Source organism: Ciconia boyciana, chromosome 11 (genome assembly GCF_034638445.1).
Source record: "Ciconia boyciana chromosome 11, ASM3463844v1, whole genome shotgun sequence".
In the NCBI taxonomy this organism is placed as follows: domain Eukaryota; kingdom Metazoa; phylum Chordata; class Aves; order Ciconiiformes; family Ciconiidae; genus Ciconia; species Ciconia boyciana.
This window is the reverse complement of record NC_132944.1, coordinates 23,139,605-23,166,535: the sequence shown is the minus strand read 5'-3', so window position 1 is coordinate 23,166,535 and position 26,931 is coordinate 23,139,605. Positions and strand designations below refer to the sequence as shown.

At 39.7% G+C, this 26,931-nt stretch overlaps 1 protein-coding gene across 5 annotated transcripts in view; it reads right to left on the bottom strand.

The window, feature by feature from the left end:
- Positions 1 to 26,931, bottom strand: part of ARHGEF3 (Rho guanine nucleotide exchange factor 3) — a 140,950-nt gene that overhangs the window by 13,811 nt on the left and 100,208 nt on the right. For 3 of the 5 annotated variants that reach the window (XM_072876245.1, XM_072876246.1, XM_072876247.1), the window contains one exon: positions 6,020 to 6,127. In XM_072876245.1, coding sequence (XP_072732346.1) covers positions 6,020 to 6,127 — 108 coding nt within the window. Of the gene's footprint in view, positions 1 to 6,019; positions 6,128 to 17,796; positions 17,975 to 26,931 lie in introns of those variants that run through there. The other 2 variants (XM_072876249.1, XM_072876248.1) reach the window with 2 other exon arrangements.

Sequence of the window (26,931 nt, the reverse complement as noted above, 5' to 3'; positions counted from 1 at the left end):
TTGTAGTAAAGTGTCAGAATCATGAAAGATTTGATTGGTATAATTATTCCAGTTATATCCATAAGCAGAATTAAATAATTAGTGCTATCATGCTCTAACTGACCAAACTGGTTTTGATACATGGAGAAACCCTTTCAACTGGTAACATCCTGCCTCTTCAGATTTATAATGAGATCAAGAAACTAATTCACAGAGAAAGGTGTGAAATGGAATCTGACTGAAAAGAGAAGAACAATCACATTACCTTTAAGGAAAAGGTATGTCAATATTCAGATTTTAATGTTTATGACAAGCAACGAGCCAGATTATTTTCACACCACTTGCTCCTACCTATTGCTTAGCATTTGAAGAAATGTGTTAAACAATCAGTGCTAGCAGTTGGCAAATTGTGAAATACCTGTATTGTGTTCGACTACTGTACGATCTTTATTAATATTTCTGGAGTCTCTAAACTCTGATGATGTGTACCAGCATCTCTGTATCTATGATGTGGTCTGGTCTTAAACTTCAATAAAAACAAGTCCAATTTTAAGTGAGACTTGAGAGTTCTATTCGCCTGTAGCCTCTTAAAAAGAGTTCAGGCTACAGATGGATACTTTATGCTCTCACTGTCCTATTTAGAAAAGATTCCTTTCTTGCTTCCTTAAAATTAGAGGCTTCTTTTTGAGGTCCTACTTCTGAAATGCCTCAAGTATTCCACATTGTTGAAATACTCCACATTTTTGTTGTTATTTAAAACCTGCCTTACATAACACAATCATCTTTCAATTGCCTTGAGTAAGAATATTTAAAACAAAATAAATTCTCTTCATTTCTAGGTGGAAAGCAGCATATACAAAGTACAGTATTTGAAATTCTCCTCTAAAGATAAGAGCCCATAAAATGCAAACAGTGCCTATAAATCCAATATATTTTTAAAATATCAGAAGATAATTATATAAACAAAACCGTGCCTTTTAACAGAAGCCATTTTGAGCCCTACTTGGAATTGACAAAACCCCTGAAAATAAACACACACACACACACATATACCAACCTTCCAAAACTTTGCAAGTCAGGTGCTAGTCTTCCTTCAAGAGTTAAGAAGATAAAGAAACACACGTGAAATTACATGCTTAATTTACACTTGTTATAATGATGAATCATGGAACCCGTTATTTTCACATGCAAATGGAAAGATTAGGGAAGAGAGGCAGGTGTGTTGCATCCACAAATCACCAACCATGAGAATGCAGCCAAGCAGAACAGTTGTCATTCCATGACCCAAGGTGGAATGCCCCTTTCCATGCATTCCCATATGCATCCTCCAGTATATAGCTCCTTTGTTTGTGGTGGTGTTTTCTTAAAGGAATGTTTTATGTTGAATGAAGAAAGCACCAGACAGACTGATTTTTAAAGTAAATGCCTTGATCTTGAAACCTTTTAACAAAAAGTCATCTATCATGTTATAAAATGGCATGCACCTGTGACAGCAAACAAATTACATACAGTGTTTTGAGAAAAGTACGCTTTCACATGCACTGATAGTAACGTTTCTTTACGCTGCATGAGAACGCTTGGTACTACTCTCTACAGCCCTACACTGTCCTCCATTGGGCAAAGGGGCACAAAAAGGCTGAGAGACTCCAAAGGAAACCAGACTCCCCAAAATCCTCCTTGCTTGCTTAGCATCTTTGCTACCTGGACACAGTAAGTATATATTTTAATTGATTTCTCTCATACATCAGCCTTTTAATTAACCATACAAAGTGTACGTTGCTTAATATTAATAAGGAACATTGGATCGAGGGTATTTATTAGTGGAAAGGGAAAGAAATGTTTTGAGGTGTTATTTAACAACGAGGACAAATTTCACTTCAAGAGCAAGCGGTTTCTTTGTCTGGCATGGTTCCTTCTTTCACACACTAACACAGCAAAGGCAAAACCACTGACTGACTTATCCTGGTACACTGAAATCTAGTTAGGCTGGGAATCACATACTTCAGTGTGGGAACCAAGCTTATTTTAACATATTATCTTCTCCTTTGCATACATGTGCTATGAAGAGAATCTAACACATCACCAGGGAAATACTATTTAATGCTAAAATTAATGCTTTGTCACTTGGAGAGTCAAGCATACTTGAATCATCAATGCTGTAACAGACAAGAACAGAAATGAGATGTAAACCTGCTATGTAAGCCTAATGAAAGAAATCCCCCAATAAACAAGAAATTATTTCAATAAAACTCTCTCATAGTTTAAGATAAATGTACAACATCAGTTTAACCATGTCTGTTCTACTACTTTACCTGTTGGGGTTTTTTTGCAAATAAACAGACCCATTTCAGTTTAGTGGAATAGAGCCCTAAACTGAAGTTCTACCAGAAATTTGTAAAAACAAGTATAAAGGTACTCTGATGGTATCTTTGGTTGGTACTTGCCATAAAGGAAAAAAAAATAAGTCAGTTATGTGATAGAATCCCATGAAAAAAATTGTAGGAATGTCAAAACAGCATTTCCATGTCTCAAGTCTTTTAAAAATATTTTCCTAGTTGCTGGCTTCCTTAAAAAACACATCCAGGATACTGGTTAAAAATTATGCCCATCTGGGGTTATTAAGATTTTCATATAATTCCAAAAACTAAAGGAGCTGGGGAAGAATCCAGCCACAACCCCCGGTTTTGCTTACTGTGTTTATCTGACCGCAATACCTTTCACTGGCTCTTACAGGACTGTTACTATAAAGGGTCCCTGTGTTACTGATGTTAATTCATGCACTTAACAAACCTCAATTTCAGCTGCAGTAAAGCAAAGAGCTTCATGTACTGGGAAAAGAGCACTACAGATCAAAGTCCTGGCATTCAGAAACGATGTTAAAAAGAGCTTTTTTCTTAAGGATTTTTAGAAATTTCTGGTGTCCTAAGATAGATAAAAATAATTTGGACTCCCTACTTAAATTCAAGACACACTGATGAAAACTGAAGTTGCAGAGGAAGCTAGCCAGACCTTAATTTCTCTCTTCAGCATCAGCTGGAGTTCTTTTTCTGATCCTATTTTCAGCTTTTAAGCCGAACAGCACAGCTGCGAGTAAGACCAAGCAGAAACAAGCAGATCATCATAATCATTAGTCTAGCTTGATGCAGACTGAAAATACAGCTATGAAAGACAGTTGTTTTCCAGGTGGATAAACAAATAAGAATACCTGCTTAGCATTTGGTATCCTGCAGATATACAGCCAGACTCTGTCAGAGATGAAGCTAACAGCATTATATTAGTCAGTCTACAGTGCTTTATGTGACAGAAACAGAGTGACTACAAATAGTCAAAAAAAAAACCCCAGAAAGCAAGCTGGAAAGGCTTTATGTGTTTTGTTACTTGGAATTCTTGAGGAAAAGTATTGACAATAATGTGGAAAATTGTAATACAGTTAAGACGACACACAAAAAATTCAAATACCTGTGTAATCAATAAAATATGCAAAACTTGAAAAGTTGCTAAGAACGTATCTTAAAAGACACTACACAGATCTCAGACACAGGTGTTTCTCTTCAACCTGCATGCAGAAAGTCCATTAATATAAAGTGGAAGTTACATGTACAGAGGTAAGGAAAATTACACACAATAAGCTTTTTTTTCCCCTCTTACATGTATCTTCCATTCAGAAAGAATATATAAGAAGGTTTGTTTGGAATGCCATAAAGGAAGCTCAGAATTTTCTAATTCCTTTTGTTGACGCCATTGGGAGTGGTCTTTTTGGATGGATGTTCTGTTGGCTTTGTTTTGTTTTCTTGCAGGGGAAGAAGTTGTTTGTTTTGGATGTTGTGGTGATGATAGTAGTTTTCTTCATTTTACAGATACAGAACATCTAGCAGCAATGCAAGAAGAAACATGGGTTTTGACTGAAATAACTTAAGAATAAAGATACATAAAAGTTCATCCAGTAAGAAAAAAAATCAACACTTTTTTACTTTTTACACCGTGAAAAAAAATCCTGCTCTATACTGTTCCACAAGGCACAGTGATGGCTATGTCAATACCTAATAAAGTAAAAAAGCTATACATGCTTCCCAGAATGTTTCTAAATAATGCCAAATGGGGCACCCAAGCACAAGAAGGTCAGTCTTTTTTTTTTCCCTGTTCTATTGTTGCTGACAAAATCAGATAAGAAGTCAATTTACAGCCAGCCATGAAGGCAGTTTTGAGAGACATCACCAGCATTCATCACTTGGAAATGGATTCAGACCTAGGACATGGAGAACATACAGGCTGATTTCTCATCACAGCTCCTTCAAGCACGTAGTTACTTAGAGGAGAGGGTATGAATAACATCACTGCTTAATCTGCTTAGAAGCAGACAGTTAATTAAAATATATTCTTATAACCAGCACGAACAGAGCAAGACAGAAATGCTTGCAACAGTAGGACCTGCAACAAAGCCACAGTTTTCTCTCCTGTTTTTGTCAAAATTTGCCCTGAAACACATTTATGTAGCTCTCATCTCAGGAAGCTGCTACTATATGCATGAACGGATAGTTTGTTTCAGATAGTCTAAATCAAACTTTATTAAATACAGTATTGTACTGGACAACCCAGTCTCAAAGGCATTCACTACAGAACGATAGCGTAGGTGCTTAAATGAGGACAACAGCTGTCCAAGGCTGTGAAACGGGAAGCGTCGTGCTCAGAAGCAGTTTAGCCAAAAATTAATTCACTTTCCACACTCCTCACAACTGGAACTAATGCAGTCCTTTCAGAGTCGGGCCAATTTTTTCCTGGAGGCAGACTACGGAGGAGATTTATACACCCCAGGGAATACAGGCATCTCTGCTCTAGTCACGCTATAATACACCTTCTGGATCAAGCCCAGGCTGAGGGGAGTTCAGCCATTTTGCCTCTCCTCCAACCCACACACGCAGCCTTTGTATGCAGATGTCTGCACTTTCAAAATCATAGGAACCGAACACAGGAAAACCAGTGTTAAAGAAACCCTGTAATATCTGTTTTCCAGATAACTACCACTGCAGAAAAATGGGGTTCTTTCCCATGACTTTTTATTTATTTGTCATAAGACTCCTAGCTTGAAGGTTTTAATTCTTTCCTCCTTGAGATTAACAGGTAACTTCAGTAATGCTCCAATTAAGCTAAGCTTGATTAAGTAACAGTTTTAACACATTCAAGGTATTTTTCTATTTCCTCTCATCAAAGAAAAATTAGGCTTGTTAAATCATTGTCTTTAGATCTTATACATGCCTTCTTACATCAACTGTTTTAAAGAGGAAAGAGTCTGGCTTTCTAGGCCAGACCCACCGCAGTATTGCAGCTCCCAACTGTTTGCCACTCACAATAAGCATTAGGAGTTGAGCACCCAAATGTTTTGCGATTTCTAGGTCTGAAGGCCCAAATACTTTATAAATTAAAGTTCAGTTAGTCTCAAACTATGTTAAATATTACGCACGTAATCTATAATATAGAAATTGCAACTACAAAATTATTTCATTTCTGAACTGCATTTAAAGTTTGCTTGCCCTTTGTTAATTTTCATCATCAGCTTTGGAAAATGACTTTTTTCCAATTGTTCACTAACTCTTTTGTTTAGGCAAGGTGAGAGTTCACTACACAGAAGGAAATTTAGCAGCCCTACATGACTAACCATACCAAAAATAACATTTTCAAAGAAACCAACCAAAATTAAAACAATGCGTCATGGAAAATTCTGTTCATCAAATTTAAAAAGCAATCATAATGCTTTAGTGTAACAACTTTTATATGCTACAGGTGCAATAGTTTTCTTACTGGCAATTAAAAACCAGCAATTATCTGGACAGAGAAGTGGGTTTTTGAGGTGAGAGTTCCGAGTTTTTAAGTTGAGTGACTCTGCAGTCGTAAGTTGCCTAAACCTGTTTGGCAGATTACGGTGGTGTGTGCGCGCATATGTGCGGTTCACATTCCCATGCTAACCCTAGAAGAAATTGTGAATATGTATGCGTTCCCCTCGCAGCAATGCAGTTCAGTGCAGCAATGTATTTACTGTGATTACCTGCAGCGTCTGGCTGAACCGCTTCAATGGAGTGGCTCGTACAGGAGGAATGAGGCTGGCTAGTGATGTGACTCTGGAAAGCGGCTTGACCCGTTTGTTACTGGGCTCCTGTAGCGGGGGAGAGGACAAGGGAAAGGAAAAAAGTGGGGGGAGCGTGAGTGGAATCAGATAAACATTGCTACCAGTTTTGCTGATTTTCCTAAGAAAGCATTTGTAAAAAGCAAGTTTGTAAACCTGGTATATAATTGGGGTAGTAAAGAAACAATAGCAGTTTTAAACGGTGACAATGACAGATTACTCTTGGCTGGTACATACAGATCCTGGAACCAGCTGAAAAAGGTAATGATGGAGAAGTTGGCATGGCTGGGAGGAGGGGAAGGGAGAAAGGTAAAGAAGGGGAAAATCATTTTATTGTATTAACTCATTCTTGAAAGAGAAATTTTCAGCAGTGCTCTGCAGCTAATGCGTGTTATGATAATCTTGTCATTGAAAGGAGTACTTTCAAATAAAAACAAGTCCGTTTGTTTCTTTGCCTCTGGCACTGTCAGCATGTGACTCTATTCAGTTACATGTATTTTATTCCAGAAAATATAATTTAGACAGAAATCTCTAACTGTAATTATCCTTTGAGTGCATGTTCCTATGGAAATACTTATATATACAGGCAAACACATTAATAACATGTTTACATATATTTAATTTTCACATAAAATAGAAAGGAAAAGTAAACAAAAATCTACCATAAAGCATTCAATTACATGCTTTTCTTTTCATATATACTTTTAGCAGCACTTTATGTAACCACTTCAATATAAATTGTCCTGCAGATTTAAAACAAAAAAGTTAACAGAAATCGTAACACAAGAAAAAAGTGATAATAAGTACATAAAAATAGAACAGTTACCCTTGGCTTCCTAACCTCCATTTGACATTTAATGGATCTTGAACAGCACATGCAAAAGGCAACTTTTGACAGAAAAAGAGCCAAACCTTCCAAGTGAAGTTAAAAAACCCATCCAACATCATATTTCAAGGACATCCTAAAGCAGTTCATCTTTCTTTTTCAGCCATGCTTATAAAGTTTGTGTAGGCTTGCTATGCCTCCAATTTCCTAGACATAGCTTGAAGAAAATGAAGCATGCCTATTATCCTTTTGTTCAGAAATCCAAATCCTTCTGGAAATAATGCAGATTTGCCATCCTTCCTGATACCAAAATATAATAAATCTCAGCAACGATGATCATCATCTGTATTACTGGCAAGAAAAATTCCCTTCCATTAGTACAGCAACAGAGGAAAGGTGAGAAGCAGCTACATATTTAATTTACTTCTCAGCAGGCAGACCTGGAAATCCATAAATGCCAGCTGAAATGAGGGACAAAGTGTTTAACCCTCTAGCAGAAATAATGTATTCCATCACGCATGAAACCTGGCATTAAAGAATTTTAGCAGCCTAAATCAGGTTCCATCCTTATCTTCACCGATGCACTGCTATTCATATGCCTTCCTTTTCAGCAACCATGTCTTTGACACAGGTTTTTGAAGGAGTATTTTTTTTTACGTCATTGCAGCACCACTAGCATACTGATCTCCAGCATCACCATCCCCACCCCCCTCCCCCCCAAAAAGAAGAAAAATATTTGAGATTCCACTGCAATTCTTCTCTAACTGGTGGCTCAGCCATCAGCCGTTTCTTTTGTATGATTATTCAGAATGCCAGTCCTGGTGCACAAACATCATCCCATGGCAGAGCCTGCTTGTTACGAATCGTGCTGCACTGCAGTGAAAGGACATGAAGTCCCAGACGGAGCCAGGCAGTGCTATGCCAGCAGCACAGCTTCTGCTAGCAGCTCTACCTTAGCTGCAAAGGTTACTTAGGCATAAATATCACACCCCGAAAGCAAAATCTGGAAATCAAGACTGTATGGACTTTCCAGAAGACAGGGAGCGGGGGATTAGGATTAATAGAACAGATTTCACCTTCTTCACTGCTGTATCCTTTCTGTTATCTTACAGCTTTACTGCTATGTGTTACGTTCTTAGGTCGAAAGACAAAACTCATGCAAAAAAAGCAAAATTTGACCCTTACAACATCATAGCCATATCTTGCTTTCTGGAAGTTCAATGCTCCCCATAGTCTTACAGACCTTTTCCACACACACTGTGATCTATTCACAATTTTGCAGTCTTTCAGTCTTAACTCATAACAAAACTAAGCCCAGAAGCTCTTGGGTAGTTTTCTGAGGAGTCTACTGACAGCAAATGAAATCACAAAAGAAGTAAATCTGTATTTCACTGCATCTCTGCAGCATTTCATTTGAGTGCATTGCAAAAAACTTGAATGAAATTTCTTGAGTAATGTTTAAAACTAAGTAAGGAACAGCAAGTCAGTCTATCCTTATTCGAATACTTCCAAACACTGTGTGTGTGACCGCAGCTGAAGTTTCTTAATTAACACCCAAAGCCTGCAGGCTAAGCACTCAGACCAGGACCTAATTTGCTCTGCCGAGTGGGGCACATAAACCTCAGGCAGCTGTGAAAATTGATGCACAGCATCAAATAACCTTGAAGAAAATCAGCCTGAGTAAAAAGAATGGAAATCAGCTTCTTTGTCTTGGAGAGTGAGAGGAAGTGAAAAAAAGAAATAGGATTTCCCCTTCTCCACGTCAGACAGCCCAAACGCTCTCTGGAACCTGCTCTGTCTCCTGGCCAAGGATGCCTACAGTTCTGGGGGGAGCACAGGGGAGTTTCAGCCACCACCAAAAACCATTGAGCTCTTCTGGAGCTTCTTGTGAGCCACCAGAGGTCAGCACTTCTCCCAGCAGCCAAAGGAAAGTTAGCTGGTATGTTGTGAAGGTATGCCTGCAAAGGTCCTACTCCGTCTCAACATCCCATTTTGTCTTCCTCATGTAGTGTATCATATTCTGATCTCACACTGAAAAACCTGATCAGAATTCAACACAGCTAGCATATGTAGTTCAAATTAGGAATTTGATGTTATTAAAAGAGATGAGAGTTATTACAGGATTCTCTCCAATAGAATTATTTAAGATAATGAATCAATAATTTGAGAAGTCTAAGACTTTTACACCTTTACCAATTAGGACTGAAAGTAAATCTTGCTAATCAGAAGTTCTTAATTATGGTGAAAGCTTTCTGAATACTTCTAACATGATTTTCACCCTGCATTAGAAACTGTCTGGTAGGTTAAGATACCTGGCTGAAGCAAAAACTCATAAACCCCTAGTGTTCCAGGCGTCACCTCCCTCAGAGGGGTCTAACAACAAGAGCAATCAGCACTGAGTCACCCCCTCCGCTGTGGAATAATAACGTTTGTACAGGTAAGGCTTTGACTGTGCAATGAAAATAAAGCACTACTGGAGCAATTCTAAAACTGGAAGGCAGTAATACTGAAACTGTTAGACACTTGATCACAGTATTTCTGTTGCATGGTCTGCATCCGTTCTGCCTCTACCTCCCCTTTCATCAATACCCCCAAGCTGTGGGTATATGTTCCCATGTATATGTTCTCAAGCTGTGTCGCCTCTCCAAACCAGCACCACAGAGAAGCTGGACAAACTACTGAGGCCAACGATCTGGACAGGGAAAAATTCCACAGTCAAGCGCATAAAAAAGTAAGTTGTGAACAGATGGTTGTTTTTCTCACCAAGGGCTCTGTTCTTCACAACCACCAGATCAAATGGAAAGAGGAGTGTGTGAGCTGCTCTGCTTTACCCAGAGATACCGACCAGAATCTGCACTTGCACATTAGTCCAATAAGATCAGGGAGCTGCATTCCAGATGCTGCTTCCCAAGCCTCTTCAATTTTTATTTTTTTTCTTTTTTTAAAGAATAAACTGCTTGCGGTTAGGAATTCCTAGTACATATGTTCATTATTTTACTAATTTGTCTCTGAAAAAAACCTCTGGTCTTCCAGTTAACCAGGGGTTCCGCAATCATAAAATCTTTTGGGGTATGAATCTAAGCACATGGGAACGCAGAACTGTGGGATTCCAGCGCCCGTCCATCATAAAGAGGCTCCAGTAAGGATGTGTCATCCAGGTAGAACGAACATGAGGTTCCAGGTCTGTACCTCGGCGTGTGCTCAGAAGACTCGGAGCTACCCCAAGTCATCACTCCTCCTTCCCTCCTGCTCCCTCTCCCAGTTCAAGGAACGCAGAAGCAGACGGGATGGAGAGATGGGATTTAGTGGCTGGATCCACTTGCAACAACCATCACCTGTCCAGCCTGGGAACCAGGCCAAGTTATGACACAAAAAATTCAGGAGTTGCAATGTTTTGCCTGACCTTTTAAAGTTGTTATTACTGGTATTAAAAAATAATTTCAGAGTTTTGAAATAAAACGTTAGACTGCATTTTCAGAGTCACAAAGGCTTGCCGAAACAATACGGGAAGTTAGAAAACAAAAGATCCAGACTACAGTTTGGCAGAGTTTCCAAAACGTGGAGCTGGTATATGTGAACAAGTAACATTAATCTGACAGGGCTTTAAATTTGATATAAGGCTAAATAAAGCTGAGGGAAACATGAGTGCAGGAACTTCAAAGGCTGAACAGTCAAGTGAAGTCAAATTAATACCTGACTAGGCTAGAACAAAGAGCAGATGGCTTTTGGAGGGAGTTGTATATTTGAACTCAAGATGACTTTGGTAATATTTGAATTCAGAGAACAAAAAATTTAAGCTGGAAATACTGTGTATGTACGCAGCCTCAAAAAGAACTCCTGAAACTGTGAACAAACTGATAAAACAAGCAAATCTGTGTCCAAAATCTGGATGGTTCTGGAAACCATACAGTGGACATTTCAAACAACTCTGTCCTTCTGAGAGAGTATATTTTTATCATATATTTTTCTGGGGAATTTGTAGGAAGAAAGATTAATCACAATGGCATAATCACTGATTATCAGCGATTTAAGACAGGAAGCTATCAGATAAGAAGTTTCAAAGATGCCATGCCTCACCATTCTTCTCATTTGGCCTGAAGGCCACAGTGCTCTAGATTGCTGCTTCATTGTAATTTATTCTGTAGATCCCATGTACATGTACGACTGTATTTCTAGTATCTTCTACATATTAAACTCTAACCTAGTGGTTTAGACTGCTGGGTAAGAAAGGAAAGCTCTAGCTTTTAATGTATAACTCTCCAAAAATTAGCCTTCTGCTGTTGGACAGCTGGGAAATGCATACAGCAAGCAGCTTCAGCTGTAGTGCTACAGGAAGCCATACTCTGCTGAGTAACTTCTGCCAACTCCCTCTTCAGTAAAATTTAAGTCTTTTTGCCTTGTGTAACTGAATGAGGTGTTGCTTTTTAAAACTGTGATATGGTCATTTCAAAATGACAGTATCTTGGCAAAAAGATAACTTTTGTATCATTATTTTTGGCCCTAATACACACGGACTACCATTTAAAAGCCTGAATCTTAGCATACAGCACCCAATCCTGGGGCAAGCTAAGCATTCAACAGCCACAGAAGCAAGTTAAAGCAGAAGATCCTTTTTTTGAAGAATTAGGCACTTACATTAGTTGCAATGTACTGACAGCTAAGTTGATGTTATTTTTATGTCTTCATTAGTGAAACTGGCACCTAATAATTGGATATATTGTATCCGACAACACACTACACAGATACGAAAAGCTTCTAGGAGGCTATTTAGGGAAAGAAGCTAACACTTGCCGTGCTCTTCATCCACAAAATAAAACAACTCTTTTACTAGTATATGTAAAGAATGGAATTTTCCCGAAGTTTAAAGCAGAGTGTCAGAGTGAGTTAAATCCATTTAATAATATCGATTAGTTTGCTATACACTGTCATTCAACAGGGCCACGCACAGCTCAATTATCACACTTTGATGGATAAATTACTGTAGCAAAAGATTAAAACCAATCTTCCAACAAAGAGATGGAAAGGAAACAAAAAGAACTAGGCCACATTCCCTCTATATTGCCTGCAGAACAGCGGAACCAATGAACTGGATAACACATACTGAAGAGCACAGAGTAGTAGTCAAGGTGCCATACAAAAGGTCTTTATTGGCTTCAGTACCTCGCTTCAAAATTCTTCCACTCTATCCTCCTGACCAGCTTAGCCACCGATTCCCTCCCAGGGAACAGTAAAAGCAAATGTATGTTCACTGCTGGGATGACTGTTTTTCCACCTGACTCTCCCATCTCTTATCAGCAGCTTCAACAGCAGTCTCCATGTCAGAGAACTGGTGCTGAATTTGACAAACAAGGGAAAATATTTCCCTGAGGGGCCGTTACACTTGTGTCTTCCGCCCACGTGCAGCACTACTGTGACCACATGGTGTTGATTTTTCTGATTGTATTTAAAAACAAACTCAACAAAAGGAACTTACAGAGATTTTTCAGGCAACCCAGAAAATAAGTGCTATGTGAAAACTGGTACAGGAAATTAGCATTTTAGAATGTTAGAATTTACCCCGTTTCCCTTCAAAGGCAAACTAACCTCTCAATCCACATACAAAACTGCCGACATTCGCAATGCTTGTTAAAAACATCCTAACTTACTGGAGTTCAACAGGTTACTGAAGTAATTCTGGAGTTGGGGTTGCTAACTTTCTTGGCATTTTATAAAAAATGCTGGGTTTTTTTTTTTATTCCCCTTTTGATATACTTTCTATTTGTGAACCAAGACAAACAGATATCCAAAGCACTCATTCTGTGCTATGGGAGCATTCATTAGTGCAAAATGTTTTAACTTAAATTAGTCTCAAAAGAGTTAACAGTGTAATAAATGGAAGACACTATAAATTGAAACAGTACAGTAACCTTTGTATCAAACATAATTCACAAGCAGTGCCAGCAAACTAAAACAGAACCGCTCTGTTTCAGACTTCATGTAACTGGCTAAATTTCCATACTCCTATACTTTAAAGGTTATTAGTTTTTAGTCAGCTTTATAAGGGTAAGTCAACATTTGTCATGGCAGGAAGCCCAACATTATTATTTTTATTAGTCTGCTACTAGTTGAATTGGCCTAAGATTAAACAGTTCTAATAAATGCCCCAAAACTTGGAGTTGAATTAAAAAAACACATTCAAGCTCTGTTCCACAGGATGTTATCAGTATTTAACCTTCAGCAGGATAAAAACACCAAAACAAACAAAAAAGGTTAAAATAGAAAAAACAACTTATGTTATAACAGAGTCTCTTAATACAGCAAACACTTAACCTAAAAATAAATTAAGCCAGGCATCTCAGGCTTTTCGCACCTTCAGGGAGAAGCAAATCTAAAACTAGAACAAGATTCTCAATTGCTACTGGCGCTAATAAAGACTGTATTTTTTTAATACTTGAAACAGCAGAGAATTTGCCTTTGCTTCATAGTATCTTAGAAATATTCCGATCGGGAAATTCTAGAACATTCGCTCTTCTAGAGCTGAGGCTGGTGGTCAGGAAAAAGAAAGCAGGTGACTCTAAAGCAGTTCTAAGTATGGTTCAGCGTTGCACAAAGGTAACTGTAATCATCCACACAAATCCATCCTAAAAGCCGGGAGGGGCATCCCACTAGTAACACTGCCAGCATCGCAAGAAGAATTTATTAAGCAATTTAAGTAAATGGATACATAAAGGCAACTTGGTCAGCCAATAAATTGTGTGTATCAATGGTACAACTTTCCTTCAAATCCACAAGGTTCCATCCACCACCTGTGCTCTCTGATGGGAGCAGGGGGAGGTTTGTTATTCTCCTCTGCCAGTTTCCGCAAAACCAGCAACCAAATAAAGCAAAATCCAGAGACATTTTCTTTTAATCACAGTGTTATAAAGAGGAGGACCTGAAACGATCGTCAGGGTACAATGAAAAGCCATATAGACAAGTGGTGAAGTATTCTCAGTCGAAGAAAATCAGGTGAAGTTTGCAACACGCTGTCGCATCATGTGTTCATCAAAGATGGGCTCCTTGCCGCAAATAGGCTGCCCTCATTAGTCACCACTCTTAAGACCTCAGATTTCATTTGCCGTATGCAAGACAGAGCCACTGAAGTGTCAGTAGCATACAGACAAGTTGCATCCAGCTATCATCCACTGATCATTCATCTGCAATATCCAGAAATCAATACGTCTCCCAGCAGTTAGGAAATGAAGGCCAATTAACAGAAAAACCTCACACTGAGGTGAATTAACACGAGTAAGAGAAACTCTGAAAAACCCAGCCAACTAATGTAGAGTTGATTGAATTCTGCATCTCCTCTCGTTAGAAGCTGCCTGTACAGACTACCTAAGACAGACCTTTTCCATTCTGGAACAAAGTGGATATGAAGCTGGACTGCCAATTAACAAGCAGACATCACACAGCAAGTTACTGAATGGAAAAATAAAGGCAAGCTGTTTGTTTCAAATTGCCATTAAGCAGAACAGATCAGCAATTCCAAGTGTGGGTGTTTGACATGTTTCCACGTTTAGTTCACTGCAGTTACACTACACACAAACTTACCTGAACTGTATCAAAACTGCAGCTTGCTAATATTTCATTAAAAATTAAACACATACATTTGTGAAGATCAAAGAAAATTCATGACTTGCAGGTTCTCTCAATCTTTTGACCCCTCTCTCTCTGGCTCCATGCCTGGTTCTCAGGTTAATGGTGTGCCATGGCCCAGAGGCCTGGGGATTACCCCTCAGGTTCCTTTTCCTGCACGCCCCGTGCCGCATTAAACAGGGTCCTGAGCACGAGGCAGCCTAGACCTCCTGCACATCAAAACAGCGAGGATATCAGGAGACAACAAAAGACTGATTGCAAACAGCCCTGATTCCTAGGTCTAAGATTTCTGCAGCGTAAGATGTAAGCAGACATACAACATACTGGAGACACAAAGGAATTCTATGCCACCGTTGTAGTTTTTAGAGCCTAAACCCAGGCACTGTCTTAGATCCTGTACAGCAGAACAGAACATCCTTACTCTGAGGAATTCATGTCTTCCCATTACTTCAGACCTTTAAACCTCATTCTGTGACTGTGCGAGCTCTTTCTTATCTGCTGCCCATCCACCGGCTCTGCTTCACTTTGTTTCCTTTAGAGAGGGTGATAAGGGACCTGCTTTCACCAGTGAAACACAGCAAACAGTATGTATATATCTATATCATTAAGAAAGATGCAGGGCTTTTTATACCTTAAAGCAAGCAAATTTCAAGTTTTACTGTCTCTATTTTTGTATTATGAAAAAGCTGGGAAGAGCCCAACACCCCTGTACTGTTTACACCTAGAACTCTACTACATTATTTTATGTGGGGTATGCAATGATGTATGTAAAGGCCTTATAACAGTTCCTATATTAACTCATTCCTCAGACATTGAAGTGTTTTGTTGCCCTTAAACTGCGTTTAGAAAGAATTATGATAATTGTACTTTGACTAGAGGTACACTAGCCTTTTCTCAGAATCCAAATTTTTACTGTTCACATACATTTCGGACATTTTATTTTTCATCGCTTTGCAACTGTGCTACTTCTGTGGAGTTTATGCCAAGGACGCCAGAGTGGCTTAAAGAAAGAACTGTAAGTAGAAAACCTCCGTTCTCTTTTGTGCCACTGACTTGTTCCTCAAAAACATTCCTGGTTTTCCACTGCTGCTCTGCAGGCTCCAAGTGGAGTCCAAGAATAAGGAAGAACTAATCTATTGCCCATAAACTTCAGCTTGTTACCCAGAGACACAGCTGGAAATTGGGAAAATTTTAACAGTTCAGTATATGCTCAAGTTTTTTGGCTGAATTTCATCCCATGCAAGTGCTATTCTACTTGATTTTCCAGACTACACTTTGTATTTGTTCAAAACAACACTAAAAGATTATTGTTTAATAAGGTCAGAGGAAATATTTTATGATCACAACTTCTGATTTAAAACTAAACCACATCTACATAGCAGAAAATCTGTTCTATTACACACACATCAACACTTATGCACAAGTTAGGTTATTAAATAAAGCAACCAACTTCACATGTTAATAATTAAAATGAAACTCAGGTTTTCAAAGCCACAAATTCTTAACCCCCACACAAGCTAGCTTTCTGGTGTAGTAACACAAAATTGTGGTAGAAGGCGCCCAATAGCTTTATTTAGGCTTGTAAATACTCAAGGGTAGAAGAACAGCTTAACATCAGAGCTTGAGAAGAAACGTGGATTTTTTTCCCCCCCATATTGACAGACTTCAAAGAAATAGGCTGCATACATCTATCCTTATAATGCCTTTCCCAAAGAGTAGTTTTTACTTCTGCTTCCTTGACCAGATTTTTGGAGCGGCAGGTGGTCTTTTCATACCCTCCTAAGACAAACAGGAGAATGTTTAAAAGTTTATCTTTCAGAATGCTGGAAGTCCATCATACTCTCCAAAAGCAGCCTGAAAGCATAGGGTGCATTTTCTTATTTGTATAGAACACAAACTGAAAGATTATAAATCCAAAACAACTGTTTGCACATTGTAATTTTGATTGATCACATCTGTTATTAGATACTTCCTCACGCTCTAAGCTTCCATTGAGGCTTTTTCTTTGAAATTTGACTATAATTAAGCTGCCCTTCCTAACTGTAAGAGAGCAACACTCCAACTCTTCACATTTGACAATTCTATTCATTCACCAAAAAACCCTTCATGCAGTAAAGGCTAAAAACATATTTCTTTGATATTATAGTTAGTAAAATGAGTACCCTTAGGAGAACCATTTGGTACTTCACAAGTTGTGTTTTACACAGATGCATGCGTACACACACACACACACAGGATGTTAGTTTTCAAAAACAGCTAAAAAAATTTCCACTTTTGTTAACTGCAATAATTAAATCCCTTTATGTAAAAGTACACTGAAACGCAAGAGTGCAACATCTTATTAGTTCTCAGCTTAAGCATCATGATTAAATAGGCACTTGGCTTATATTACTTTTACTTTAGATCTATTCAACTGCTGGAAATAAGTAATCTTTGATGTAGTTGTATTAAATGCACCCAATTTAGTAAGTTGTCTTCAAGTTACTCAGCAAACAAGACTAATGCAGAAGCTAAAGATTTAAGTGATAAAAACTGCCAGAGAGAAATTGTATCCTTCCTCCAGCGCAGCTAGACAGAATCCTTAAAGTCAAGGTTTTCTTTCCAAACAAGCACACAAAGCAACATTAAGCTAAAGTATCAAATACTTAAGTCTTTCATGAACATTGTAGCTGAAAAGTTTCACCATTTATGAGAATTTTGCAGATGAGTATGTTGAATTTGTGCAAATGAGTAAGATTTTTAATGTGACTTGAAAGGATTTCATGCTTTTTAAGAAAGAGGGTAGTCAACCTGCTGACCGGGCTGAGTTTTCAGTTACCTGTGTTACTGTATTAATTTCTTGGTTTATTACCAATGAGGAAAAGACAGCTAATGCTTTCAGACACCGTTTTCCAGACTCCTTCCACCCAACAAAGCATAAAACCAGTTCCTGCAGAAGCTGAACAATTTCTAAGTAATGGTTAGCACTAGAATAAAATACATGTAAATTACTTCAAACTACATTTCTCAATTAGCTACTTAAAAGAGTAATTTTAATTCCTTAAAATGACAGGTGACAAAAATCTAGATTCTTTGTTCCTTGCCTTATTCCAAAGGAAAGTTCACCGTCTAGAGACGGCAGTAAAGGATGCCGAAACAGACCAGGTACCTACACGCAGAAGCCTATTTTCAGAGCACGCTGCTTTTCCCCAAGGCCAGACAGCTCACACGATAAAGAAAAATAAAGCTGCGAGCATATCACCAGTAGATTAGGTACCTCCGCCTCTTTAGCCAGGCTGGTCGCCGTCTGCGCTTCCAAGGCACAGTTCGCCCTCTTGACGGAGAGGTAGAAGGGATAGTCCTTGGCCACCATGGCGGCTGCGGGCGGAGCGGTTTCGGGGGTCACAGCTGACCCTCTCCGAGCCCCCTCCGCGGCGCTCGGCAGCGCAGCGGAGCCGTCCCGCCTCAGGCCCCGCACACCCCGACCCGCCGCAGCGCCCGACCCGCCGCAGCGCCCGCGCTCCCTGCGCCCGCCCCCGGGCCCGCCCCCGGCGGGGCAGCGGCGCGGCGGGAAGGGGCGGGCGGCCGGGAGCCGCCCCGCGCGGCTGCTGCCGCGGGCCGGGCGCCTTCGCCGCTCTGCGGTGGCTTCGCGCCCTTGCTGGGCAGCAGCATCAACGTACGCGGCAAACGGCTCGTTCGGTTTGCCGAACGGTTCCCGTTCGAACGGTTCCCGTTCGCCTCTCACAGGGTCACTGCAGCTCCGTTACCGCGGGGTCTTTCGGACAGCTGAGGATGAGAGAGGCGCGGGGCTTCCTGGCAGCTAAGAGCCGTCCCGAAGGGACGACAGACCGCAGCCCCATGGACGGCAGCGGCACCTCCGTTCTGCGTGCAGAAGGAAGCCTGCATCGTGGGATGCTGCCACAACATGCAGCAGTACTTTTATTTTTTTTCTTTCCTGTCCTTTTTGTTTTGTTTTGTTCACCCATATTGCTGCTTTTTCCTGTCTGGCAAGCGGGAGTTTGTTTCTGGTGTTTTTAAAGTTCCACTTTTGCTGCCATTGTTTAGTCAAAGAGCTCCCCTGCCCGCACCCCTCATTGTAACAAGCTGAGAAAGTGGAAAAATACCTTTGCCTAACATAGCTCATAGGGCATTTCGGTGTCTGTGCAGCCAGGCAAATTCAGTTTGATGTCTACCTTAGGACAAAGGTAGTGAAAATTTCCTGAAAAGAGAGAGGAAGCGTTAGGGGCCCTGCCTGCAGTACAGGATCGATCTGACAAAAAATGAATATGGGAGACAAGGAAAAGGAAACTGAGGAGGAAGCTGCACAGGGGGAGGAGGAAAGGATATTTTCAGCCCAAGGGAAGCAGCGCAATCAAGAATAACTTTACAGAGTCTGAAAGAATTAACTGGTTTTAAAAGGCAGATTGTATGATAGAAGTTGCTTTACAAGCATTGCTTTCCTAAAGGTTGTTAATCAGGTAATGATGTCTTTAGAATAAGCTTAGCTGAATGGCAGACAGAGTCCTCATTTGGACACTTTCCTTTGGCTTCACCAATACCCCACACAGAGTGTCCCTCACACTTACCCTCCCGGGCCTTTTCAGGAGCAACCGCAGTAGAGCCAGAGACGCTACCCTGCTGCCCTATGCAGACCTGGCTATTTTGTAGTAGTCTCCTCAGAAAACAAAAACCCCCACTAGTTTCCCAGCCCCGCAATTCCTGGAAAATTCCTGGAACAAAGCTATCAGTACTGCTAGATGTTCAATTATTCTAGAAGAAAATGTGACATTTGAAGTGTTATGTGCAGTACCACTCATCTCCATCATAGTAGGATGGGACGAGGTTCACTGCAAGCAAAAGTGTTGACAAGAGGCATCGAACAGCTTTCATGTCAAGAATAGTTAAGCAGATGGGACATTTCAGAGAAGAAAAGAGAGAAATCGGAGCAGGTGTGATAAAGATCTACAAACTATGAGTGACAGAGAAAGCAAATAGGGAATTATTTTTCACTGCATTCAACTAGAGGGGAAAAAAACCAGTGCATCAGATTAAACCAGATGGTGGCAGATTCAGAGCAAAAGAAAAGGAGCTAATTCTTCACATTACATACAATTTTTGTGTTATATACAGTGGAAGTATTTGTCACAAGACGCTGCTGCTAAGAGAGCTTCTCAGACACAAGTTCTTGGCTACTGGGACAGTATTTTGGGGAAACATCATGACAGGCTATTTCTGTTTTGCACTCTTCCCTAAGCATCTACTGCTGACCACCACTGGAGATTTGGTATTAGGTTACATCAATCTTTGCTGCAGCCTCCTTCCTTTCTATATGTCAAAAAATATGAAAAGAATGTAGCATTTTATTTGAAGACTACCTGTCTTACCTGAGGATTTCTGAAGCTACAGACAATTATTTCACTCACACGAACGTGCATTCATCTTTGCAAGTCTTCTTCAGTGTGACGTTCAGAGGACATATCTCTGAAGACAGCCTGATAACGTTGGATGGTTTCTCCTCAGACTTCAAGCACATCAAAACACCAATACACACAGGTTGTATAAAACGGTCAAGAACCTCCTGAGAATGCTGCAGCTGCTGTGTAACCATTTAAGCCCAGGAAGCCTTGATTTCAAATACCATCTGTGTATGTTTGTTTATGAATGTGTATGCTAACACCATTTTAAGTCAGCCTCACTTAAATCAGTCGGACAAGGGCTTGTCCTCAAAGCATTCTAATCCTGTAACATGCTTCACAGCATAAAGAGCACTTCACACAGGACAAGAGTGTACCAGTTTGGAGATTGAAATAATGAACTTTGGTTTATACACGTAAAAAAATATGCCAAGAGAGGGTTCTGTCATTTCTCCATTAATCAGGCCAGTGCACTTCAGCTTGACTAAGCATTCTTGAGAAACATGAGACAAATCTGTCTTAAGAAGAGTAAGATTCTTAAAAATAGGCAGGACCTTCATATCGATAAGTTTCAGAGCATCTTGCACCTACAAGACAGACTTCAATGAACCTCTAAAACAGGATTCATTGCTTTTTGGATGTTTGTTTACTTCACCAAAAGAGTGTAAATACGGGTTTAGAACTGAAATTTGGACCCAAAGTTCACTGATGAATAGCACCTAACTTTATAAGTATCATATTATCTGATGGAATAACACAATGGTACAATTTCAAACCATTCTCTCTTCCAGAGAACTGAATTTGTCTGTAGAATGCTGTGTACATTCATAATCAAAACGATGTCAGTTTATTCATGGTATTGAGTCCCACCTGGATTGCATATCAAATACAACACTTGGAGGCCATTCTGAAAGATCTTGCAAACTTCGTCAGTACCGATTTACGTTTACATTTCATTTGTACATTAATTCAGATGGCAAAGTGACTGCCTGTCAATCGTCACTGTATTGTGCTGTGCACGCACGCCCAGAGCTAAATGTCAGTTCATAAACTTCCGGCTGAAAGACTCCCTAGTAAACTCCAGTTACATAGTTGGAGAAATAAAGGTTTCAGTGATACCACTAAGGAATCTTGTAAGACTGGAGCCAGTGAGTCCACTCATTCCAAAAATTATACTTTGAATACAAATCTACACTACCATTATAGCAATTAGATCTGAATTGCAAGCTACTTTCACAAAAGAAACTAATATTTAAGAAAAAACAATGCTAGTGACTAGATTGCACAGCAGACCAGTGCATCAGTTTTGCCATTTCTGGAACAAGTTTTTTGGGTGGGTTTTTTTTTTTTGGTTTGTTGGTTTTTTTTTTTTTTGTTTTTTTTTTTTTTTTTAATTTATTTAGGCCAAAGGTGCAATTTAGTCTGACAGTTACTTATCTGTCAGGGAGAAGTAAGTAAACTATTTGCTAACTCTGGAAAGCCCTGCTCAAGAAAGGTGCCTAGCACCACTGACCTGGTTCAGGACTGAAGTTCACTGACGGAGCTGTTCTGTGATGGGGGGCGCTGGCTGATGTGAAGCTCAACATGAGCCAGCGATGTGCGCTCGCAGCCCAGAAAGCCAACCTTATCCTGGGCTGCATCAAAAGCAGCGTGGCCAGCAGGTCAAGGGAGGTGATGCTCCCCCTCTACTCCGCTCTCGTGAGACCTCACCTGGAGTACTGCGTCCAGCTCTGGGGCCCCCAACATAAGAAGAACATGGACCTGTTGGAGTGAGTCCAGAGGAGGGCCACGAAGATGATCAGAGGGCTGCAGCACCTCTCCTATGAAGAGGGGCTGAGAGAGTTGGGGTTGTTCAGCCTGGAGAAGAGAAGGCTCCAGGGAGACCTTATAGCAGCCTTCCAGTACCTGAAGGGGCCTATGAGAAAGCTGGAGAGGGACTCTTTACAAGGGCAGGTAGTGATAGGACAAGGGGTAATGGCTTTAAACTGAAAGAGGGGAGATTTCGATTAGATAGAAGGAAGAAATTCTTCACTCTGAGGGTGGTGAGGCACTGGAACAGGTTGCCCAGAGAAGTTGTGGATGCACCCCCCCCAGAAGTGTTCAAGGCCAGGCTGGATGGGGCTTTGAGCAACCTGGTCTGGTGGAAGGTGTCCCTGCCCCTGGCAGGGGGGCTGGAACTAGATGATCTTTAAGGTCCCTTCCAACCCAAACCATTTTATGAGTCTATGATGATTGTCTTGTTCACACCATACCTTTACACACATTCAAAACCTAATACTGAAGTAATTACTGCAAAAGCATCTGTCTGCATGGCAAAGTCCTTTGAAATATTTAGATTTTGAACCTTAAAAATATCTTCATATGTGGCTAGAATTCCTTTTCATCTTATGCTAATCTTTGAGATTCATACAGCTTTGATCAGAGTCATTTTAAAATGAAAATGCAGTTGATTAAAGATTTCTCAAAGGATCCAAAATACGATGGTAAAAGAATAAAACACAACAACAAAAAACCCTGTTTCCCGTTCAAGAATAGTTAAGAAGCCATTGTGCTAAGCAGTAGCAAAAGGAACTGAAACATTTCATCTAAACGTTTAAATAAGGAAAAGCCCAGTAGAGTGAAGAGTCTTCAACCATCAAAGTCATGGGCTTTAAGGAGTTCAGTGGAACTGAAAATCATCAATTAAACCTGAACTCTGCCTAAGGAAGAAAACCCACAAATAGGTTGTTTAAAGATTTGAGTTGGTGTTTTTGTTGTTTTGTTTAAGTTTTGTTTCAACATGATCTTTGCCAACACATTTTAACTGCCTTTGGGCAGAAACGCAGAATCTGTGATTAAACAGAAATATTTTGAGATGTCTACACCCAGATCTCGATTACCTTCTTCCTCCCAATATGCTAACGTGACTGCTTTTCCTATTAAAAGTCAAAATCTGTTTTGCCAAGCTGTTAAAGTAAAATCAGATAAACACAATTAATTTTTGGTAAAATATTGGTATGCCAAGAAGTAAAAGACTCTGAATGTGTGTCTGCCTGCCTCTGCTTTTCTTCCCTCACCCAACGTAAAACAGCCCTTGGCTTGTTTTTGCTCAGTGTTTGACTGTGATGCCTAAGAAGAACCCTAGCCATAGTTGCAACAATTCAGTCTAATTATTTATTTTCTTAATTACAACTAGCAACGCTAAAAGAAAAACACTAACTGTATTTCTCCTGTGATTGATATTTAGGGAGCTTTTCTTTTTGATCTGTCCATTCTGATGGCTTAGAAATACACACTTATGCACATAGATACTTTCTTGGGGAAATATATGCCTATGTGACAAGTTCCCAGTAACAAGACAAGAAATTAAGAAAAGGTGTAATGCTTAAAAAACCCCAAACAAACCAATGAAAGCAACTATGCTATCACTATCATCTTCAGATATGCTATATTCCCAGCTGATTTTAAGAAAATTACATTAAGAACAATAAACAGTCCATTGCTTTGTTTTCAAAACAGTGAATTGCTGTAAGAATATCAAGTTATCCAGTACTGTCTGAGTCATCCTGAGTAGAGTAGCTCTGCTGTCTAGCTAAGTTACTCCAGGTTTATGGAGGGAGTAAAAAGATTTAATGTAAAGTGTGTTGCAGAGGACCAGAATCTCCTATACAATTTTGGCTAAGTGTGCGAAGAGTACTTGCCGTATGATGTTTCTGGAAATTTTACACACCATAAAAACCTGAAATTAAGTAGAAATATTGCATACACATTTCAAGGGAAAAAAAAATCACAGTAGTTTGCACTTTATGAAGTATTCTCTCATATATGCATCATATAGTCTCTCATATATATAGGTGGTCATATATGCACTCATATATTCTCTCATATATATATATATGTGGTTTCACAAAAAAAACCCACAAACCAGAACCACTGCCTAGGAGAGATACAATTTCGCTAAGAATATTCAAAGCAAAGCTACTATTCCGAAATGAGCAGTGAGTTATACAAGCTAATGCTGCACAGACACACACAGTTCTGCGCTTCCTGAGCATCTCTGAAGCCTCTCTCCAGCACACCCACTATCTCTCCGGGGTAATCATTAGGAAGCTTGCCTTTCAGAAAAACAAACAAACAAACAAACACCAGCCGCCAAACACCAAAAGCAAAACCACATGCAAACAACCAAAAGAAAACTTTTGAAGCAGTCATTTCAACCAAACGTTATAAATTTGAATCTGCTTGGGAGCTGGAATGCAGAAACACTGACAGAGACGAGTGAGTAGCTGTAGAAAGCACATAAACCCCTAGATAAAGGGCATTTCTCAGGCAGTTACACAGCTGTTCATGAAACTGCAATTTCCTCATTGCAACTACGGATTGTACACATGGTAATGAGAGTTACAATTTACTAGGTAATAAATATTAGAAAGAGACCACTTGATTAAACACATTAGTGCTGAGAAATTCCAATAAAAATATGATTACAGGATAAATGATTACCATTAAAAATGTTCTCTCAAAAGCCACAGCTGTAATTTTTCCAGGTAGAGTCCTAATCCTGGAAAGATCAGTGCAGAACAAAGAAACACATCTCTGGGGAACATCTGACATTACAGAACTGAACCCCAAATTTCTATTCTGTCTAGATTCTCCATTTGAAGATTACCTTTCATATGACCCTTATTTGTGCAGCTTATGGAGTAACAAGAGCAAGAGAACGTTACATTTCCTCACTGTTATCACGGCTGTGCTTTGGGATTTGCAGCCAAGATGCCCTGAACTATTCCCCTAAGTTTTGTCAAATATAATTAATAAATAGCAGGAGTCTCCATTGTCTTACGCTGTGAATGATGGCTATTTCAAAATACCACCTTTATACTGAAGTACATTCATCTTGAACTGAGGGAGAGACGTGGTTCTCATACAAATCACCATGAATGGTTTATTGTATAAACACACATCCAGCTTGTAAACAGTCTGCAGGCTTTCAAAGACAGACACGCATACAAGTTTCTTCGTATAAATGTAGCCTGTGGAACAATCCTGCACTGGGAGACAAACAGATGAAACAACCTGCCAAGTTGTTTTGTTTTGTTTGATTGTTTTCATGTTGCTAAATTCATGTAACTTTTGATTACTGGAGAAAGCGCTGTGCAGTTACAGGATGGCCTCTAACACCTGCATTTGCACCGAGACAGAGCACTCCCTTCATGAGCTTCCCTTAGGAAGACATAACAACCCATTTTTAAAGCTGCCTCAGATTCATATACAAAAGCTGTTATGGTGACTGGTCTGCAGCTCAAGACTAACGATGGCCCGCCTAGAAAAATCAGGAAGGATTCATGCTTCTCCACCCCCCTACCACACCCAGCAGCGCAAACTCATTAGGAAGCACGGTGGTCCCTCGTGGGGGAATGCACAGGGTGTGGTGAGGCTGGAGAAAATGACCCTTCACGAGTTACACTTCGAACAAAGAAGCTGGCTGAGCTTGTCCGAGTACGCTGCCCCGGGGAGCGCAGAAAGGAGGCGGTGGGAAGGATTGTACTCATTTATCAATGTGGATTTTAAAGCCAGTCAAGTTCTGCAGAGGGTGAAATGAAGACCCAAAGTGTAGCGTCCTTTCCTGAAATTTTACGTTGAAAGATGCATTCTAGGGAGAGGAAATTACTGGAACCACTTGTATGATGTTTAAATGAGATTAAATGTAATTAAAATACTTTTGTTTAAATTACAGGCAGTGTAGGAGCAGGAATTTCTCTCCAGAGCACTCCTGCTGACTGAAGAATTAAGTAACAAATTTATTTGTAAGAAATCATTGTCTCTAATGCGAAGTGTTTACCAAGACAGAGAGGACAGTATTTTGTAATCTTTTGCTGTATGCTTAGATATGTGTGTATGCTTAGATACGAGCAAGAAGAAAATTCTATTCTATTAAGAAGTAACAGGAATTTTCCCCACTCTGTAACTGATCTCACATGTAATACTGGCCAAACGCCACTTAGTGTGTTCTTCCAACCATCCCCTCCAACTGCAATATGTAAAGCAAAGTTTGGGGTTCATATGGTTTATTATATATATTTTAGAATACATTTTATATTATTATAAAATATACAGATATGCTATGGATATGCTGGGAGGATCTGGAATAGAAAAACAGTGCAGGAAAACAGACATCCTTGCAGGTGCTGCGTATTGCATTTTAACAAAACCAAAAAGTTTCACTGGAAACTTCATTATCGAAGTTCTGAGAGAAGGAGGAGTTAAGGATTTTGATGTCTATGCATATAGACATCAAAATCTATATATATAATTCTTCTAGAATAAATATTATTTTCTAATATATTTTATTATATTATTAATTATATAAGGGGGGACACACAACAACAACACACAAAAAACCAACCAAACAAACCAAACCAAAAAACCCCCAAGACAAACAAACAACAACAGAAGAGCTTTCGGGTACATAGGTCCTTCCTCAGGTCAGAAATAAAAGCAGCAAAAAAATAAGACTTGGGCCTTTTGAGTTTTCTGTTCCTATTCATTTATTTACCTAGCTGTATAGATTTCAAACCTTGTTACACATTTCATTGTGGTCAGTGTGACACGTTTTACTATGTTTACCTGTTAGTATGATTCTCCCCAGTCCTGAGAAGTTATCTGAGTTAATCACATTCTACGCTTCATTAATATTTTATTATTTTTATTACTTTCGGAATGAGTTTTTACTTTGGGAAGTGCTGTACTCAAGATGCAAATAAAGTCTCAGAATGCTGACAAAGAATAGGATTTTACAATGCGGCTGAGGTGAATTAAGAATTTGCCATTCGTAACAGAATAAACCTCACCTGCCGCTCCGCTATCCAATTCCTCCTCCTCCCTCTCGTCATGCTCTTCCACTGGCACTGTACCCTCTCTCTCTGTGTAGTCCTTCCCTGCCACCTTATGCCAACTCTAGCACTCGTCTCATCACACAGGTAAGCCAGCAGTCCAAAGCCACAGCAATACTGTCTTTT